Source organism: Aphidius gifuensis, linkage group LG4, assembly GCF_014905175.1.
Source record: "Aphidius gifuensis isolate YNYX2018 linkage group LG4, ASM1490517v1, whole genome shotgun sequence".
NCBI lineage: Eukaryota > Metazoa > Arthropoda > Insecta > Hymenoptera > Braconidae > Aphidius > Aphidius gifuensis.
This window is the reverse complement of record NC_057791.1, coordinates 2,204,843-2,226,070: the sequence shown is the minus strand read 5'-3', so window position 1 is coordinate 2,226,070 and position 21,228 is coordinate 2,204,843. Positions and strand designations below refer to the sequence as shown.

Below are 21,228 nucleotides of genomic sequence, written 5' to 3'. Positions count from 1 at the left end.
CAACAATGCGATAACAATAACTGGGGAATTTAAAAAGATAATTAATTTCAAACAAGGAAGTATTGTAAAAACAAATAAATCAATAATTAAAAATTTTTTTTTTTTGTTTCTTTTTTAGCGATTGTGTACATATATATTTTTTTTATTTAACAATGAATACAAAAAATTTTATTATTTACATTTCTGATATAATGATATATTATATTAAAAATTTTTAATGAGTTTATTAACTTTATTTCCTTTTTTTTTTGTTCCAACAAAGTCAATGTACTTTTTCTCATTTTTTTTTTATCAGCTGAAAATAAATTTATAAATACTTTGCAATTAATTATTTTCGATATATATGCTTTTTAATTATTGCAAATAATACATAATTAAAAACACTGATATTTTAAATATATATCTATTTATTAATTAAAAATAAACAAAAAAAATTGTGATAATAATGATTTTTAAAAAAAATATATATATACAAACATTTATTTCATTGTTTTAAAAGATAATAATTTTTTTTTCTAGAAAAAAACACAATAAGAAAAACAGCTAAAAAATCAAGATAAATAATAAAAAATAATTTATTTATTTGTTTTTTTGTTCATTGAAATTTTAAATTTATAATAATAGATATATTTTTTCTTGAAAAGACATTCCTCAGTCAACAGTATTTATATTATTTTTTTAAAAATAAAAATATATTTATATAAAATATGAATAGAAGAATAAAATTAAAAATAAATTATGATGATTACGATAAAGAAGAAGAAGAAGAAGAAGAAGAAGAAATGTGTCATTTTTATGTATATTTCAAGGCAAGTGCAACAACGCCTTCGCCGGGCCAAGGTCGAGCCGGTGAACGTGATGATAATTGTCTCCTTCTTCTTGTTCTTGGTGATGTACCAACAATAATTGGTAATGCACTTTTTTTAAGGATAACACTTATTCCAAGTACACGTACATGACAACCTCCAGTACGTCTATGTAATGATAAATTATTATCATTAACATTATTATTAATAGAATGTATAACAGTATTATTATAATTAAAATTATAATTATATTCCTTATGTCAATGATTTATTTGTTTTAATTGTTTTCTTGTTTTAAAACCACGAAAACCAGCTTGTATTGTTATAGCTGCTTCTTGTGCAATTTGATTTCTTTTTCTCACTAAAAAACCTCTAATACCAGCTTGTATTTTTGTTGCTGATTTTTCTTCAAGTTTTTTTCTTGTATCTTGATATTTTAATGATTTATTATCCATAGCTTTATTATTATCAAATAATTTTGGTAATTTTAATTGTTTTCGTACACGATAGCCACGAAAACCAGCTTGTATTTTTGTTGCTGCTGAATTTGCTTTCATTGTTTCTTCTTCAACTGAATTTATAATCGACATGGACAATTTAATCAGATAATTATTTTTTAATATTTTCAATAATTAAAGAAATTTATATAAATAATAATTAAGTATTTTGTTTGTCTATGATATATTTTTATTGTTTAAATTTTTTCCAAGTTTTTATGAATCACTGAGTGACACTTGATCACAAGTAGTTTAATTGGGTCTAAGCCAACTTGCACCTTGGAGTTCAACAACGAAACTGATGGATCAGACGCATGGTCTCAGCATCTCTATCAACTAAATGTCTCTGTATATTGTTATCTTGCGCGTGCGCAATTTTTTTTAAATTTTAATTATTTATTTCTTTATTCTTTTTAATCTTAACATACAACTATTATAGTATTAATTTATTGATGTAAATAAATCATTTAAATCTCCAGGAAAAAATTACAGGAAAATTAAAAAATTCCATGCAAATAAATTAATCAATTAATTTACCTTTAATTTTTTTATTTGCAAATTAAAATAACATTATTTTTTATCACTTTATTATACAATGTTTATTTTAAATTTTTTATTTTAATTTTCTAGAGCAATGGATTATTTTGTTATTTTTCCATCATTATAAGCAGAATATAATATCGACCATGACACTCATTGACTTGAATATTACTATGGTAAAATATATATCAACAATAAAATTTTTTATGTGAATAAAAACGTTGAAATTTTAAGCATAATAATATTTAATAATATTAATTTATTTGTGAGTTGTTTATATTTAAAAAATTAAATAATATTAAAACTCGTAAATGATTAATAAAACTAGACGCAGTTTAATTTCAATTTATTTTTTTTAATTGACTCGTGGCAGTATCCCTTTTGATAAATAAATTCATTTGGGCTCAACAAGCTTTGATTACATACAACAAATAAATTATTATTTTGTCATATTACATAACTCCACATCACCCTCAATATTAAAATATTTTTTTTACATATAAAAATCATAATTAATTTACAGTTATATATTAGTTTCATATTTTTTTTTTTTTTCAATCTCGATGTTTACTTAAATAATTTTATTTGAAAGTTAAAATAAAAATCATATATTAAGTGCAAAAAATATTTTAAAATACAAACATCTGGAACTTTTAAATTTTATCGTAATAAATTTTGAAAAATGAAAAAAAAAAAAATATATAAAATCATCATCAGTTGATAATCATTGTACAACCTCGAATTTGTCATCACCCTTGGGATACTACTCTCTCATCCTACGCAAATATTTTGTATTTTATTACTTTTAATATGTTTATGCAAATAGCTGAAGGTACTTTAACCGATAAAATCATTTCAATCATCATCTGATCTTAATGGAGCAATTTTTAAATCAAATAAACAAAAATATATAAAAACAAAATATAAAACCTTATATAAAATATTTTTATTTTTTTTCTATTAATAAATTTTAAATATTATCATTATTTTTTATTTATTTTTAATTATTACTGACGTAAATAATTATTAAAATTTCTTCATCTTAAGATTAATATCTTTTGTCGTAATTTTTGTATATATATTTTGTTTTTAATTATTCTTTGTGGTGATATAATATATTTTTTTAATTAATCATCGACTTTGAAAATGTTATTTTTGTACCTTCAATGAGACACAGACACACAATGCGCACACTTTAACTATAGAATGACGTACTAGTAGTAAAATTATCACGTCATTTTCAATGACGTCAAGTAAATTGATTGTTTAAATAATTATGATATTGTCTGTACTTGTTTAAAATTGTATCACGAGTTTATGGACAATATAATAACGTGATAATCAAATGTGTTTATATTCAAGTCAACTTGTAAAAGAGGGGAATGTACATGTAAATTACGAACGTCATCTATTTATTTTACTGATTTAATTTTATGTAAAAATGCGTACGAGTTTATTGATAATAATTAATAATATAAAAAATTTTTGACATACCTTTTTCGATTGAAAAAAAAAAAAAACACTGTTGGACTTTGATATATTTATTTTATTAATTACTCAAGGTCAATTGATCAACTACCCTTTAGTAAGTACTAAGTTCATTTTTTTTATTTTTTTTTTCTATTTATTTTTTCGATATGAAATTACTAATTAAAGCTCAATTTATTGATTAAATTTAATAACAAGTTTCTTCACCCTTGTTTAATGTTTGTTCGTTAGCAATTCATTTAATTTTTTTTTTCATTTAAAGCTTTATATAATTTAAAAAAGAAAAAATAATATATTATTGGTATTTCGTGATTTAATTATTTAAGTTTTAAAATACACTGCTTCGCCTAATTTACCTAGTTTAGCGAAAAATATTTGGCAAGGAAAAATCATTAACTTGTATTAAAAATTTTAAATAAATGACGTTGTGATTTTTTTTTTTTTCTAAAAGACTGATTGGTATAATAATAACTCAATTACTTTGAATATTTTAATTATTATATTTTTAATTATTTTGTATGAGTTTACATATTTTATTTTTAAAATAATTATTAATTTATATTTAAGAAATATTATTTGATATTATTGTTATATTTTTTTTTGAATTTTCATCTGTTTGTAATTTTAATATTTTACTTTGATCTTTGATACTTTCATATTGTTTTTCATCATTACTTGATGGTATATCAGATGAATCATCTCGTACAAGTGATTCAGATCTTGTAGGTGGTACAATTTGCATCATGGTAATTGGTGATTCGATACGATCACCAGCAAGTTGACTCTCTTGTGACAAGCTTAATGATTTTGTTGGATTACTTGGGGTCAAGGTTGTATCATGAGAAACTGAATAATCCTCAGATCCATACTGTGATAATTTATTTTCTTGTGTTGGACATTTTAAATTTATTATTTTTTTTTCTTTTTCAATGTTTAAATTATCTGTCGATTCATTTACTTTATCATCATTTTTTTTTTCAATAATTTGTTTATCATTTACCTGAACTACTTGTGTATCTATTTTTTCATTGGATACATTTTCTTCTATGTCAGATTGTGCTTTTGATGATTCTTTTATTTCTTGTAATATTTTTGCTTCTTCGAGGCTCGTTATTTCCTCAATAATAACTCCTTTTCTTGGACTAAAATCCATTGATTCCTGAGTATTATCTTCAACTAATGAATCATTTAATTGATCAGCTTGTTTTAATTGATCTGTCGAATTTTTTATTAAATGAGGATTAATATCAGTGTCTTCAACACTTGTTATAAAATTTAAATAACTATTTTGAACAGTTGATTCGTCTTTAGTAATTACAACTACATCAACAAGTTTATTTATTTTTGGAACTATACCAAATTGTACAACTGGTGTATTTGGTGAAATTTCAAACATCATTCCAAGTTCTTTTTGTTTATTTTTTTTATCTAAGGTGTCCATTGATATTTCATCGAATTTGTTTGTCATTAAACTTTCAGTTTGTGTATTATTATCATCATTTTTCATAAAGTCGAAGATGGGAAGTGGAATACAATCATGGAATTCACCAGTATGACAAATTCCATTATCACCAAATGCTCGTTCCATTGATAGTGTTGTTTTTTGCATTGCATCTTCACGTCGTAGACGTTGTCTTGCTTTGTAACTGCGAAAATTACTTTGAATTTTTTTAGCTGCATCCTCAAGCTCAACTGTTGGCTCCAGATTATCCAATGAATTTCCATCAATCTGTAAAATGGATTAATTTTAACTCTGTAAATATATGATCATTATGTAAATTAATGACGACATTTATTCTTATGAATTTAATTTTTTTTCGAAATTCGCCGGACCGATTTTGAATTTTATTAGGAAATAATAAATTAGAAGAAGTGAACTTTAAAAAACAAAATACCTCATTGCTCATTATGCTTGCCTAATACAAGAATTTATTTGTTTTTTTCAAATTTCGCCGGACCAATTTTGAATTTTATTAGAAAATAATAAATTAGAAGAGGTGAACTTTAAAAAACAAAATACCTCTTCTCTCATTATGATTGCCTAATACAAGAATTTATTTTTTTTTCAAATTTCGCCGGACCAATTTTGAATTTTATTAGGAAATAATAAATTAAAAGAGGTACACTTTAAAAAACAAAATACCTCCTTGCTCATTATGCTTGCCTAATACAAGAATTTATTTTTTTTTTCAAATTTCGCCGGACCAATTTTGAATTTTATTAGGAAATAATAAATTAGAAGAGATGAACTTTAAAAAACAAAATACCTCCTTGCTCATTATGCTTGCCTAATACAAGAATTTAATTTATTTGCAAATTTCGCCGGACCGATTTTGAATTTTATTAGGGAGTAATAAATTAGAAGAGGTACACTTTATAAAACAAAATACCTCTTCTCTTATTATGCTTGCCTAATACAAGAATTTATTTTTTTTTCAAATTTCGCCGGACCGATTTTGAATTGTATTAGGAAATAATAAATTAGAAGAGGTGAACTTTGAAAATCAAAATACCTTCTTGTTCATTATGCTTGCCTAATACAAGAATTTAATTTTTTTCGAAATTCGCCGGACCGATTTAGAATTTTATTAGGGAATAATAAATTAGAAGAGGTGAACTTTAAAAAACAAAATACCTCCTTGCTCATTATGCTTGCCTAATACAAGAATTTATTTTTTTTTCAAATTTCGCCGGACCGATTTTGAATTTTATTAGGAAATAATAAATTAGAAGAGGTGAACTTTGAAAAACAAAATACCTCCTTGCTCATTATGCTTGCCTAATACAAGAATTTAATTTTTTTCGAAATTCGCCGGACCGATTTTGAATTTTATTAGGGAATAATAAATTAGAAGAGGTGAACTTTAAAAAACAAAATACCTCCTTGCTCATTATGCTTGCCTAATACAAGAATTTATTTTTTTTTCAAATTTCGCCGGACCGATTTTGAATTTTATTAGGGAATAATAAATTAGAAGAGGTGAACTTTAAAAAACAAAATACCTCCTTGCTCATTATGCTTGCCTAATACAAGAATTTAATTTTTTTTCAAATTTCGCCGGACCGATTTTGAATTTTATTAGGAAATAATAAATTAGAAGAGGTGAACTTTAAAAAACAAAATACCTCCTTGCTCATTATGCTTGCCTAATACAAGAATTTATTTTTTTTTCAAATTTCGCCGGACCGATTTTGAATTTTATTAGGAAATAATAAATTAGAAGAGGTGAACTTTAAAAAACAAAATACCTCTTCTCTCATTATGCTTGCCTAATACAAGAATTTATTTTTTTTTCAAATTTCGCCGGACCGATTTTGAATTTTATTAGGAAATAATAAATTAGAAGAGGTAAACTTTAAAAAACAAAATACCTCCTTGCTCATTATGCTTGCCTAATACAAGAATTTATTTTTTTTTCAAATTTCGCCGGACCAATTTTGAATTTTATTAGGAAATAATAAATTAGAAGAGGTGAACTTTAAAATACAAAATACCTCCTTGCTCATTATGCTTGCCTAATACAAGAATTTATTTTTTTTCAAATTTCGCCGGACCGATTTTGAATTTTATTAGGAAATAATAAATTAGAAGAGGTAAACTTTAAAAAACAAAATACCTCCTTGCTCATTATGCTTTCCTAATACAAAAACTTATTTTTTTTTTAAATTTCGCCGGACCGATTTTGAATTTTATTAGGAAATAATAAATTAAAAGAGGTGAATTTTGAAAAACTAAATACCTCTTTGCTCATTATGCTTGCCTAATACAAGAATTTAATTTTTTTCGAAATTCGCCGGACCGATTTTGAATTTTATTAGGAGATAATAAATTAGAAGAGGTAAACTTTAAAAAACAAAATACCTCCTTGCTCATTATGCTTGCCTAATACAAGAATTTATTTTTTTTTCAAATTTCGCCGGACCGATTTTGAATTTTATTAGGAAATAATAAATTAGAAGAGGTAAACTTTAAAATACAAAATACCTCCTTGCTCATTATGCTTGCCTAATACAAGAATTTAATTTTTTTCGAAATTCGCCGGACCGATTTTGAATTTTATTAGGAGATAATAAATTAGAAGAGGTAAACTTTAAAAAACAAAATACCTCCTTGCTCATTATGCTTGCCTAATACAAGAATTTATTTTTTTTTTCAAATTTCGCCGGACCGATTTTGAATTTTATTAGGAAATAATAAATTAAAAGAGGTGAACTTTGAAAAACAAAATACCTCTTTGCTCATTATGCTTGCCTAATACAAGAATTTAATTTTTTTCGAAATTCGCCGGACCGATTTTGAATTTTATTAGGAAATAATAAATTAGAAGAGGTGAAATTTAAAAAACAAAATACCTCCTTGCTCATTATGCTTGCCTAATACAAGAATTTAATTTTTTTTCAAATTTCGCCGGACCGATTTTGAATTTTATTAGGAAATAATAAATTAGAAGAGGTAAACTTTAAAAAACAAAATACCTCTTTGCTCATTATGCTTGCCTAATACAAAAACTTATTTTTTTTTCAAAATTCGCCGGACGAATTTCCAATTTTATTAAGGAATTATAAATTATAAGGGGTACACTTAAAAAAACAAAATACCTCTATAATTTTATTTTTATTATTGAATTTTTTCTATTAATGCAAAACTTTTATTTTTTTTTTAATTCAGTAATACAAACGATTGGAGACATAGAATTGTTAATTTTTTTATCATCAGCATCACCTGCAATGGTTGTAGAAAAAGCTCGTGCGTTGGACTTGCTAGAAGTGAACGTGTAGCATTAACACAATTACTCGGTGATTATAGAACACGATGTCTGGCTTTTAAAAAACTTGTGAAAGTAAATTTTATTGTGATCGTAAACATAATAATGTGTATCACATTACACTATAGAAAAACCATATGTTTTTTAAATGTGATATCTTTTTTTTTGTTACGGAAATATACTACAAATGACATGAGCTTATTTAATGCATCAAAATATGAGATGTTATTACAGATGGTATAGCATTGACTACGACAACAAACTGCATGATTTTAAAATGCCTTTTTTTTTTTTTTATTATTACATTAACAGTGCAGCTAAAAATTATTCAGCTTCGTTAAGCCGTTACAAATTATACCGAGACGTATGTCCTACAATTTATATTAATAACTATAAAAATAATCTTCTTGTTAAATTTACAATTAATTTACAAATTAATATTAACAAATAAATTACACAATTATTTAAAAAACATATATTACTTAAAATGACATGTAAACATGTTTGTTTTCATAATATTCAGTAAAAGAAAAAAATTTTTCAAACGTTGTTGACATCAATGACGAAATACAAATTTGATTAATGCAATTTTATAATGTTCATTTATAAAACAAGAATATCTAAGAAAATAAAATAAAAAAAAATCATATATATAGAATAAATAGTCAAATAGATTTATAAGTATAAAAACCAAGTCAAGTTTGAGTGGTAATTATTTAAAAATGCACATTTTACTTGTCTCTTTGCCAAGGTTTGAGCATCAATTCGTCTTTTTCATATGACAGGTACCTCTCGACGGTCTATACAACACGCAATATACTTTACAACGATTAGCTAAAATTGCGTCAGTTTATTATTTCAAAAGTAAAAAAAAAAAATTAAATAAATATAAAACTTGAATGAAGCCAAAAGAATCAAGTACTTCTACTATTTTATTTTTATTTAAAATGAAATTTCAATCATCAATGTTTACCTACTTATCAAAAAAAAATAAAAATAAATAAAAAGAGAGTTTTAAAAAATTCCGGATGTAAGCTATCATTATAATTTGTAAAATTTAGTCACATCCGGTACATTCGATGAGTCTATTTTGAGATATATAAATCGCGTGTGCAAAAAGCATTTTTGGCAGTGAGTTAAAAAAATGAGATAAAATTTTGTGTGGTGAATCTTCACCTGAGAAAAGACACCCGGTATGTGTGTGATCATTTAAAATCAGGGCATATTAGACTACTCAAATAAAAAAAGTAAAATATAAAAATACAAATTTGTGATGAATATTAAAAAGATAAATAAATAAATAAAAAAATAAGGTAGTGTATTATCAAGTTGGCACTGAACAAAATAAACTGTGATGTATTTTACTGAATGACGTCAACACATTCATGATAAAATGAATAGTCAAGACATGAGTATCTCTTCCATCATAGTCTAGTTTTAATTTTAAATAAAAACACACATAAGAGAGAGAAAGAAATTAAAAAATAATAAAAAGAGAGTAATATACTAACAGACAAACACTTGGATTTTGTTTTTTTTTTCTATAAAAAAATATTTTGTTTGATGAGCTATATATTAAACTTGAAGTTATTTGCACTTTGTCCATAATAAAATAATTTTAATTCTCACATCAACTGGCTTAAATATTGACGTAGCCAATTTATTCATGTTCCCAAGAAAACTAAAAAACAAAGAAAATAAAAAAAACATAAAAATAAGATAAAATAAAAAATTAATATATAAAATATATAAAGATAAATTAAAAAATAAATTATAATATATAATTTTTTATGTTAATATTATGAATATATTTTCATTGACATTTTAAATTAATTATTTCACCCTTTTAAATAATGATAAATAGTTCAATGAACCAAGACAATTAAATGGCTTTACGACTTCCTCGAATAACATTACAAAATTGATTTGAATAATAATTATTACGAAACATACTAAATGATTTTCAAATGATAATAATTTTTTTTTTTTTTTCTTTTATAAATTGAATAGTAAATTTATTCCATTGTTTTTATTATGATATATTGAACAATGCATTTCAAGTAATTTGCATTAGAGATTGTTTTGTGGATTTAGTAAATTGTAGGTGCAACTTGCCGTAGGATAATTTACGTATAATAATTTGTGGCTCTACTGATAAGACACGACAATGCTATGGTATATTAATTTATGCATATGTATATGTAATACGTACCACAATACTGTCTTGAATCGATGGCACGCTATTTAAAGTTGAGTTAAGGTGGTGCATTCGTTGAAAACGTCTACGTGTCAGGAAACCTCTAACACCTTTTATAAAAAAAAAAACAATTTAATAATCATTAAAATTTATTTAATATTATATTTAATTATATTTAATAAGTAAAATTATATTTAAATATACCTGCTTGTATTTTTGTTGCAGCTGAATTAAAACTAGATTCCGTTGTTGTTATTGTTGTGGTTTCTTCAGTTTGATCTAATTCTGGTACATATATATGATATTTTCGTGATTCTTCAAGAGCATTTTCATTGCTTATATCATCATTGGAATTTCCAGCAGACACGAGGTCATTAAACTCACTTGATTCATCGACAATTGTTATATCAAGAGATTCATTTAATTTTATTTCTTCTTTTAATAATGTATTATCAAGCTTTGGAGTTGTTGGCTTGTCTTTTATTGATTCATTTGTCATTTCTATTTCTTCTCCTTCATCAAAACGTTGTTCTTCTTTTAATCTAGCTAAATTACCAGAACTCACTCGACGAGTTGTACATTGACTTGCTGATCTTGAAACTGCCAATGGTGTATCTTCATCAACAAAATTGTCCTCAATTTCTTCTGTTCCTTGATCACTTTCTGATGCTTTTTCTAAATTATTTTCTATTATTTTTTTTTCATTTTCATCAGATTTTAAATCAATTGTTTGATCAGGTAAATTATCAGGAACTGAGCTTTCATTATTAACAACATCTGGCTCTATGAGTTTGACAATTTCTTTTTCAAATGGAGGCTCTACAATTTCTACATATTTTTTTATACAAGGCTCTTCAATAATTTCTGGAGTAATTAAATTTTCATCTTGAAATTCATTTGACTCATTTAATACTATTTTTTCACTTCCAGTTGTTTCAGATTCAACATCTACCACTAAATCAGCATCAGAAAATTCAAATATATTTAACTCTTCATCTTCTTCTCTTGCTGTTGTTGTTGTTGTTGTTGTAATTTTTTTATGTTCATCAGGAGTTAATGTTTCAGTAATTGAAGTAATTGTATTTTCTTGATCAATTTCACCTGGATCTTCATTATCATCTTCAGTCATTTTAAATGATGATACAGTAATATCCTGAAGTGAATCAAGATTTAATTCAGGAATAAATGGACGCATTGGATCCAAAGAAAAACTAGTACCATCAGTTACTGTTGTTTCTTTTGCTTCATTTGTCGTTTCAGCTGATACAGTATCACTGCTTAATTCTTCATTTTCAGCTGAATTTTCTTGTCTTTTTGACAGTTCAATTTGTCCATCAGTTACTGTTGTTTCTTTGGCTGATGTTGAGAGTGTTGATGTATTATCAATACCTGTCAAATCACCAGATATATCTGAAGTATCAATTCTACTTGTTGATATTAAATTACCAGAATCTTCTTCAATATTTTGAATATCTTTTGGTGAATTTAATTGATTATTATTTTCAATTAATTCTTCTTCATGTAGCACGTCTTCATTGATTGATTGCAAATCTTTTTTAGGAATTATTATCAGCTCGTCCATTGGAGAAACAAAATCAACTGAAGACTCTGGATTGTCTTCTGGTAAAATTACTTCACCGAGTGACTCAAGATTAACTGGAATTGATGTTGCATCAACTGATTCATCAAGCTCTTCTATTGTCATACTTAAACCTGGAATTAATTCAGCAGCTTCACTGTCTCCAATTTCAAAGTCAATTGGAAGACTGTCTGAGTCAGGTGTTTGTGGAAAATCTGGAATTATAACTGTTGTAACTGTTTCTGGAATATCAGTGGGGGATTTTTCTGATAAAATATATGTATCTGATGATTCTCCCAAATTTTTATTTTCTTCAATTTCAAGCTTTTTTACGTTTTCTTTGCTTTCCAAAATTTCTATTTTTTCTGCTTCATTTTCCTTGTCTAATAAATTTTCTTCTGTATTTTCTACAAGTTGATTATCAACTAAAATTTTTTCAATTCCTTTTTCAACTTCCATTAACTCTATTAATTTTTCTTTGAATGGATCTTTGGAATTTGTTTCTTTATTTTCATCTGTTGTAAATATTTTTTCAATATTTTTTTCAGCCTCTTGAATTTCCAAGAGTTTGTCTTTTAAATCACTTGTTAAATCTTGTTCTTCTGGTTCAAGAGAATCAGGTCTCAGTGGAAGATCCAAAGGCTCTGGAGTCACATCAAGACTATCTTTAAAAACTTCATCTACCTGTACTTTATTTATATAATTTTCTCTTGAAATACTATCAGCTGAACCTGGCAATTTGGAGTCTTCAAGGGTAGATGAAAGAGGTGGTGAAGTTCCTGGAGATGATAAAATTGGAAGAGAAAATTCATCTTTTTTTGAAGCTGATTTTGAAACTTCTGGTGAAATTGCAGGTAAAATAATAGCTTGTGAATCATTTTTAACATGATTTTTACTGTTATTTTTAGCAGATGGTGGTCTAACAACTGGAAGAGAAACTTCAATATTTTTTTGCGACTCTGCATGATCAGATTCATCAGATTTTGATGATAATGATGATGCATTACCACTACCACGTGATTTTCTAAGTCCATTTTGTTCTGTAAAATTTGAAGAAATATTTTTCGTTTCATTTAACATTGTTTCTAATTCTTCACTTTTTTGACTACTTAAATCTGATGTTAAATTTGAACGAGATCCTTTTTCTGATCTTGAACAACGTACTGGTTTTGGAAAACCAGAATAAATATTTTCAAGTATATTTTTTGTCTCATTTAATCTTGTATCTAATCCATCTTTTTTTCTATTTTCAATTAATAATGCAGATATCATAAGTTCTTCATTTTTATCTGTATTATCAGCATTTGAATCTTCACTAGACATTGTTGATACACTTTTCATTCGACGAAGACCTCTTGCTGATTTTGAACGACGATTTGATTTACCTAAATTTGCTGATAAATTATCTAAAACATTATTTGTCTCAGTTAATTTTCCTTCAATACCACTAGACTCTCTAGATTTATTTTCAGCATCAATATTATTTTTACTATTTGATCTTGAACGTAATTTTTTATCAATATAAATTCCATTTTTTAATTGTTCAACTTTTTCCTTAATAATTTGTCCAGTTTCATCAATAATTTCTTGTACTTTTTCAACATACTTGACTGATTGAAGTTCTTCAATACTTTTTGTTGTTGAAAATTTATGAACAACATAATCTTTAACTTTATCCATACTCGGAGTTTTTATCATTCGATTACCGGAAGACTCAATTAAATTTTCACTACTTCTTCGACGTAATTGACTGTCATCTTGCCCACGTTGACCAGATGATTTTCTCGATGATGATCTTATATCATAATTATTAATTTCATTTGTATCAGATCTTTGTCTTTCATCAGGTTTACACCTTGAACTTCTTCTTTCACGACTGCTTATTCTATTTTTTCTGAGTTCAGTTTTAATATCTTTAGCTAGCATTCCAGTACTTGGTATTCTTGTTATTATTTTTGGATTATTTTTTGTTTCAGTACTACAAAATAAACGATCTTCAATTGACCAAGAACGTTGATTAAATCTTTTTGAATATTTTTGATAATTTTCATCTGATGTATTATCATTTGTATAATTATATTTATTAATTGGAGATATTCGATCATTATTATTAACTCTACTACGTATTATTGTAAATGCATCACCAGAATCTCCAATATCACCAACAATACTTCTATGTCGTTTTAATACTTTTGCTGTTTGATTAACAGACCATCCACTTTGTTCAGCTGTATCTCTAGCTCTTGTTAAATCTTTTTCATTTTTTGGAATCATTAAATGACTCAATCCCATATCTCTTAATGTTCTTGAATCTTTTTCCAATGGAATACCACTTGTTCCATACTCTTGACGTAATTTTAATAATTTTTCAAAATGATGAGCAGCAAATACATAAATATCTTCAGGACGTTGACGTATTACTTCTCGTGTTAAACCTTCTACAGCTGCTGCAAGACCCTGTGGAACTCTTGGAGCCACCAGGTAACCACTTGGATGCTTTGAACTCTCTGTTGCCATGTTTTTTTTTTTGTGCTTTGGAAGCTGAAACATTATGAATTTATTTATTTATCAAAATGAAAAATATTTAAATAATTCAAAAACATTGTTTGATGATGATATTTATAGGTAAAAAAAAGTTTCGAAAATTGTAAATATATTCTGTCACGATATATGAATTGTTAAAAAGAATTGGCGTGACCATGCAATAAACTAGAGGCCGATCGATCCCCCAGGACGAATAATTGTAATTACAAAAATAAAAAAAAATACATTGTTACTGTTTATCGTTCAATCTTTATGAGAATTTTTTTGATAAATGTTAAATATTCTAAGATAAAAATTTATAAAAAAGTGATTAAAACCATAAGTACCTGAATGATTGTTGGAAGAAAATAAAACTCGATAGCAGGTCTAGAAAAAAAATTAAATAACAAAAAAAAAAAAAAAAACAAAAAGGTTTACAGAGTAGTGAGACAGTGACAACGGTGACAGGTACGTTGATGATGGTTTTTCGAGCTCAACTGACTCGTGCCTTAAGTCTTTGCCAACAGCCTGAGTTCACCTTCGTCGTTGTTGGGGAGAACGATCGATTATGTTGAGAATCGATTTCACGAACTCTCCATGGCCACCTCGTTGTACAACAAATACAACACGCGTCCATCCAACTTGATATATATTAAAAAAAAAAAACCTTCAACACATACATATTCCATTAACTCTATTTACATACTGTGACATGTTGAATTTTATATAAAATTTTACAATGTCAGACATCGGTCAATTGAGGGACAAGGGTGAAATCGAAATAGTTTTTAAAAACAATAATACTTAACGCTAACAATTAATTTTGTATTCTTGTTGATTTAATTTATTTAATATGTTTCAATAATTTTCGAAAATTCTTCTTTGTTTATTGAAAATTTAATAAGATATTCAACTTCAAGAGGATGTAATTTTTTAGCAGGAATTATCAAACAATGAAGTGGTGGTCCAAGATCTGTTGTACTCATTTCATTGAGACTGCAAGCAAGTATTTTTTGACTGTCTGATCCTATTCTTGCAAGACCAACTGCAAGATCATTTTCAGTAAAATCTATAGAAAACAAAAATAAATAAAACAAGCTATAATTTTCAGAAAAATTAAAAGAAAAAAAAAATTTTTGATATTTGTTTACTTACCAAGATCTTGTTCAGCTAATTTTCTATTTTTTAATGTTTCAATTAATTGTTGAGATGCTTCAGCAACACTCATAAATCTAGGTGGCATATATTCTTTTTTTTTTTTCATAATACTTTCAAAAGTTGGCTCTTTAACTTTAATATCCAACAAACAAAGTGTATGTAAACCTCGTTTAATATTTCCAGCAATTTTTTCATAAAAACTATCAGGTTTCCATGTATCTGTCCAGTAAGGAATTGAAACTGTTTCACCATAAGAATACAATTGAAGACCACAACAACCAATTGCATTCATTATTGAAGCATTATGAATAACTTGTACTTTTATTCCTTGTTCTTCAGCACGTATTATTAAATCAGTATGAGTTGTTGCACCAAATGGATCACCAATAACCAAAAAAGCAACATCTTCAGTATCACTTTTACATAAAATTTCATCAGCACCACTTTCTACTAATTCTCGATCAGCAACAATTACTGGACGACCATAAAATTTTTCCTGAAACATAAATAAATTAATTAATTAATTAATATTATTAATTTCATTGTATATCATAACAATAATGACATACTAAAACTTCTGGTCCAACAGTCAACATTGACGTGTATGATTCTAAATAAACTCTGTCACATTTTTTAATAATTTCTAAACCTTTAACTGTGACATCCTTGGCATCACCAAGTCCCAGACCAATTACATAAAACATTATTATATATTTTTAAGTATATTAATTAATAAAATTTTTGTTTATTTTTTTGTAAATAAACCGGCATGTAAAACGTGAAAATTCCACGGTGTAAATTAAGTATATTTTTTAAGATGAGTGTTCACTGTGCCAATTTTCGATGCAAGATTTTGTATTGACTGGTATAGTGAACACCTTCTTTAGCTTCTTTTTATTTACCATTATTAACAGTAAATAAAAAATAAAAAAAAAAACACAAGCAATTGTTGACATATTGATAAAGCTTTTGACAATTGTTTACACCCATTGACAATTGACATTTTTCGATTATTTTGTGAAAAAACAATTAGTGCTAATCTTTATTATCTTAATAGCTATTTTATGTTTAAAAAATGTTTGTTAATATTAAAAAAACCAGTTCTAATTGACATTGACAGTGTACTTAACGTAAACATTAATTAACAATAGTATTTTACAAATCTAATTATGAAGATTGAGTTTAATTAGTTGAGAATAAAATATAAATATTTAAAAAAATCATGGAGACTACTGTTGATTGTAGAAATAATCAGAGTTCTGGTGAACAATCGAACAGTGAAAGTCCAGGTAAGTAAACAAATACATAATAAAATTTTAATCAAGTACATCATATACTAATTGTCAATTTTTTACAGATTCAGAACTTGAATGTGTTGATATGCCAATATGTGCTCTTTGGTGGAGAGAAAATACTGATTTTGAAATAAATGATGTTAATAATACAAACGACATTGAGACTGTTGTATTAGATGAGTCTACTGACAACAGTGATGATTTAATAGAACAAGTTGATCCAATAGAAATTGATAGTGATAAAAAATCAAGACCAAGAGACAGTGGACCTCGTGTTAAACAGCCAGAAAATTGGAAAGTTAATGTTAAAAAAATTGCAAGACTGAAAGGAGAAGAATACATTGGCAAAGGAGGTAATTAAATTAATCAAAAAAAAAATCTTTAAACAATATTAATTGAATACTGTTTTTTCTTTTTGACTTTGATTTATCTATGTTAGGTTTTTTTAATTTTGTTTTTTTCTTCAAGGTAAAATTGTTCCTGCAAAATTAATGGGACCACCTTGTGATTGTCGTATGTTGTGCAGTGAAAAAGTTAGTGAAAAAATACGTAATCAATTGCATGAAGTTTTTTGGAAAACATGTAATTGGGAACAACGTAAACAATATATTGCAATGTCAGTTAAAGAATCACCAAAAAAACGTACACGGGTACCAGGAAAAAAAAAAGAAGAAACACGAAGACAAGTTACTTTGACATATTCATTAATTGTAGATAATGAAAATATAACTGTTTGTAAAACAATGTTTCTTCGTACATTTTCATTGTCAGAAAAATTTGTACGACATGCTATGGAAAAAAAACGTACATCACCTGGTGGTATTATTGGTCCAGATCAACGTGGTAGACATACACCAATTACAAAAAAAAGTGAAAAAGTTAAAAATCTTGTTAGAGAACATATTAATTCATTTCCAACAGATAATATACGAGATAAAAATGGTAAAAAATATTTAGATAGTACATTAAATATTGCAACAATGCACAAACTTTATGTTCAAAAATCTATAAATGATGGTGTACCAAGTTGTGATATTGTAAAAGAAAGTTACTATCGTGAAATGTTTAAAAATGAATTTAATCTTGGTTTTAAACCATTACCAGTTGCTAGGAACAATAAAAAACCTCCAAAAAAAATAAAAAGACTTAATAAAAAACCTTCAGCTTCATAAAAAAAAAAGGATAATTAATTAGTTTTCAAATATGTACATTATTAATAATCATCAATTTATCATGATAATTATAACGATTCATTATAATTTTGTAGAATTAAACAAATTATTTATTTTGAGAATCATCATTAGATTAATTAAACAGTAAAAAAAAAAAAAAAAAAGGAATCATCAAGGTACTTGGAAAATAATAAAACTAAATCTATATTAAAAAAATTAAAACACAACAAAACAAATAGACTTGGCCTAAAGTTGAAGGCCATATTACAGTCTCATAATAATCACGTTGATAAAAATTAAATCAATCGTAATATTTCAGACTTATAATAATTGAAAAAAAAAATAAATTAAAAATTACTTACTGGAGCTAAATTCTTTGCATCTTTGAGTTGCAACTTCAATAGCACCAATAAGAGAATTTCTTAATCCATTTTTTTCAAGATGATGAATAGCAGCAATTGTTGAACCAGCTGGTGATGCAACATCATCTTTTAATTGTCCAGGATGTATACCAGTTTCACGTACCATCATACCAGCACCAATAACTGTTTGTGCTGCTAATTTAATAGCAAGTTGTCTTGGCATACCCATTTTAACTGCTCCATCTGCCATTGCTTCAATCATCATATAAACCTAAATTAAAAAAAAAACAATAATAAATAATTAATTTATTAAAATTTATGTCAATGATAAATTAAATACATACATAAGCAGGACCAGAACCAGCTAATGCAGTTACTGGATCAATTAAATTTTCATCAACTTCTTGACATATTCCAATTGATGAAAAAAGTTTTTCTGTAACTTCAGCAGCTTCTTCATCAGCATGTGTACCTCTTGAAAATACTGTTGCACCACATCCAACTAATGCAGGTGTATTTGGCATAACTCTTACAACTGGTGTACCATTTGGTAAGCCCTGATTACATAAAATCATTAGTTAAACAATAGTTATAATTAAAATAATTTATTAATTAACTATTTCTTACCTGTTCCAGTGATGATATTGATATACCCATGGCAATTGATAAAATAAGCTTACTTGGATCTTGAATATCTGGCAAAACTTTTGGCACAACTTGTGGTTTAACTGATAATATCAATACATCACTTTGCTCAGCAACTGCATTATTTGTAAAAACTGTTTTTGATCCAATTTCCTATTGATATAATTTATTTTTCATTAAGTATTATTTTTAATCAAGATGATGATGAATATCTAATCATTAAAATTTGTCACTAGTATATTGTTTTGTTTTATTTACTGATAAGACTTGAAAAAAAAATAATATAAAATGACACAAATATTATACTCTAGTTGTTTTGACAAATTGCGGTATTGATAAAAAAAAAAATTTATCAGATGCCGTTGTTTATCAAATTAATCTTTGTTTATTGATATTGTTTATCGATACAACAAGTTGATCTTATCATTTATTTATTTTTTTGTGAGAATGTTCTGGAAAGTGAGCAAGTCAAAACAAGATCAATAGCCAGTGATTAAAATCATTTAAAGTGTTTTAAAATAATTATTATTTATCAGTATGATACAATTACTAAAATGATTGTCAAATTAAAATATAAAATTAAATATTTAAATAGATATTTAATGTTCAGATAATTACTGAGATTATATATAAATTATCGTCAAGTATGAATAATTGTTTTTTTAAAATGAGCTAATAATCATTGGATCAAAGTACAAAAATAACAATGATTTTAATCGTTCAAACAAAGGCTATTTGATTTAGTATTGTGAAACAAGTAACATTGAGTTTTTGTTTTATTTTTTTTTACCTTGAATGCATTGATGCTTCCTTTGTCACTTGGTAAGCAACTAGCCATTATCATTTCACCTTTACTAAGACCTAAAAATTAAACAATAAATATTTTAATTTAAAGCTAAGTTAATTTAATGTTTTTTTTATAATATTCTTATTTATTTTTCTCTTTAGCTTACCAGCATTGATAAAGCCTTTGGCCAATGCCTGGGCCATTTTTCCACCACCAACAAATCCAATTTTCAACATATTCGTGTCAATATTTAATGGAATTCTTCTGGATTTTTCTTCAATATCAGCAAGTAAATCATCACTGACTGGAAAAACAAATTGAAATATTTTTTTTCTTTAAACTATCAAGCATTTGTACATGTTAATAATATAATTGAACACTGTTCTCTTACCATTTCTTTCATTTATTCTTCTTCGAAGACTCCGGGTTATCTTCATTAACCCCATTGCACGAAGGCCAACAGTCATCTTGCCAATTGGTTATTGCAGTAAACAACAAATTTATATTATTATTTTTCTTCTTCACCACAATTCTTCACCTAACTGGTAAAATCTTTAAAAAAAACAATTATTAATTCATTATTTATTCCAGGTAAAATTAATTTATAATAAATTAAAAATAATAAATAAATTACTCACCGAATAAAATGAAAAATTATAATAATTAATTAATAAATTATATCTAAAACGTTCAGAATTTTCTCTAGCTGTTTGTTTTTTTAAATATGAACAATCATGAAGCTGTTGTACATCACCCATAGGCCCACGAAGGTAATAATTTTCCTTCCTGGTAAGTTTTATCTTAGACGTCTAAGATACAACTGATGTGACCTGAGAATAATATTCACGTGTTTATATACCAACATGTTAACCGATATCAGACAATAGCATATATATTCTTATCAATCTTCATAAAATTACATATGGAATCTTTCCACACAATCATATTAATTTTATTATTTTTCATTAGCTGTTGTGGCTGGTCATGTACCTAATCATCATCATCATTATTCGTCATCAAATTTAAATTCATCTTATAATTATCAAAAAAAAATATTTTTAAAAGATATACTTCTATAAATATGATATATATTTTTCTTTAAGGAAAAATGAAAATACTCTTGGCGCCAGTGATAAATCATTAAACAATCATATGGATATTTTTTTTACTTCTATAAATCATGTGTTACAGATTAAAATGAAAAAAAATATTATATAACTGCATTTTAAACATGTGTATGACATATAAAACTTGTGTATATATATATATTATTAAATTTTTTTATTGGCTGTGTAAACTAAGGTTTTGGAAAAAAACTGGGTAAAAGATTATTAACTGATAATATGATAAATGTTTGTGTAAATATTGGTCACGGGACATCGAGGTACTCGACTTGTTCATTATTATCAGACA

At 26.0% G+C, this 21,228-nt stretch overlaps 5 protein-coding genes across 5 annotated transcripts; 1 reads left to right on the top strand and 4 right to left on the bottom strand.

Annotated features, from left to right (window-relative positions):
• Window positions 1-708: 708 nt before the first annotated feature.
• LOC122854431 (neuromodulin) lies at window positions 709-1,679 on the bottom strand. The gene has a single exon (XM_044155062.1). It carries the CDS (start codon window positions 1,394-1,396, stop codon window positions 1,067-1,069), a length of 330 nt encoding a protein of 109 aa, XP_044010997.1. The 5' UTR covers window positions 1,397-1,679; the 3' UTR covers window positions 709-1,066.
• A 2,268-nt stretch (window positions 1,680-3,947) lies between these two features.
• LOC122854426 lies at window positions 3,948-14,907 on the bottom strand (the record flags this gene model as incomplete). Its single annotated transcript, XM_044155057.1, has 4 exons — window positions 14,744-14,907; window positions 10,499-14,414; window positions 10,310-10,404; window positions 3,948-5,060 (listed from the first exon to the last, which is right to left on the bottom strand). Coding segments are annotated over exons 2-4 (5,100 nt in total), but the record flags the coding sequence as incomplete, so codon positions are not given.
• A 337-nt stretch (window positions 14,908-15,244) lies between these two features.
• LOC122854429 (diphthine methyl ester synthase) lies at window positions 15,245-16,258 on the bottom strand. The gene is made up of 3 exons (XM_044155060.1): window positions 16,124-16,258; window positions 15,552-16,050; window positions 15,245-15,465 (listed from the first exon to the last, which is right to left on the bottom strand). Exons 1-3 carry the CDS (start codon window positions 16,256-16,258, stop codon window positions 15,245-15,247), a joined length of 855 nt encoding a protein of 284 aa, XP_044010995.1.
• LOC122854428 (pyrroline-5-carboxylate reductase) lies at window positions 15,951-20,797 on the bottom strand. The gene is made up of 8 exons (XM_044155059.1): window positions 20,454-20,797; window positions 20,207-20,367; window positions 19,982-20,119; window positions 19,819-19,889; window positions 19,011-19,181; window positions 18,728-18,940; window positions 18,384-18,654; window positions 15,951-16,050 (listed from the first exon to the last, which is right to left on the bottom strand). The coding sequence occupies exons 2-8, from the start codon at window positions 20,280-20,282 to the stop codon at window positions 16,016-16,018; spliced, it is 975 nt and encodes a 324-aa protein (XP_044010994.1). The 5' UTR covers window positions 20,283-20,367; window positions 20,454-20,797; the 3' UTR covers window positions 15,951-16,015.
• Window positions 16,493-18,185, top strand: LOC122854427. The gene is made up of 3 exons (XM_044155058.1): window positions 16,493-16,843; window positions 16,912-17,202; window positions 17,318-18,185. The coding sequence occupies exons 1-3, from the start codon at window positions 16,777-16,779 to the stop codon at window positions 18,019-18,021; spliced, it is 1,062 nt and encodes a 353-aa protein (XP_044010993.1). The 5' UTR covers window positions 16,493-16,776; the 3' UTR covers window positions 18,022-18,185.
• Window positions 20,798-21,228: the final 431 nt, after the last annotated feature.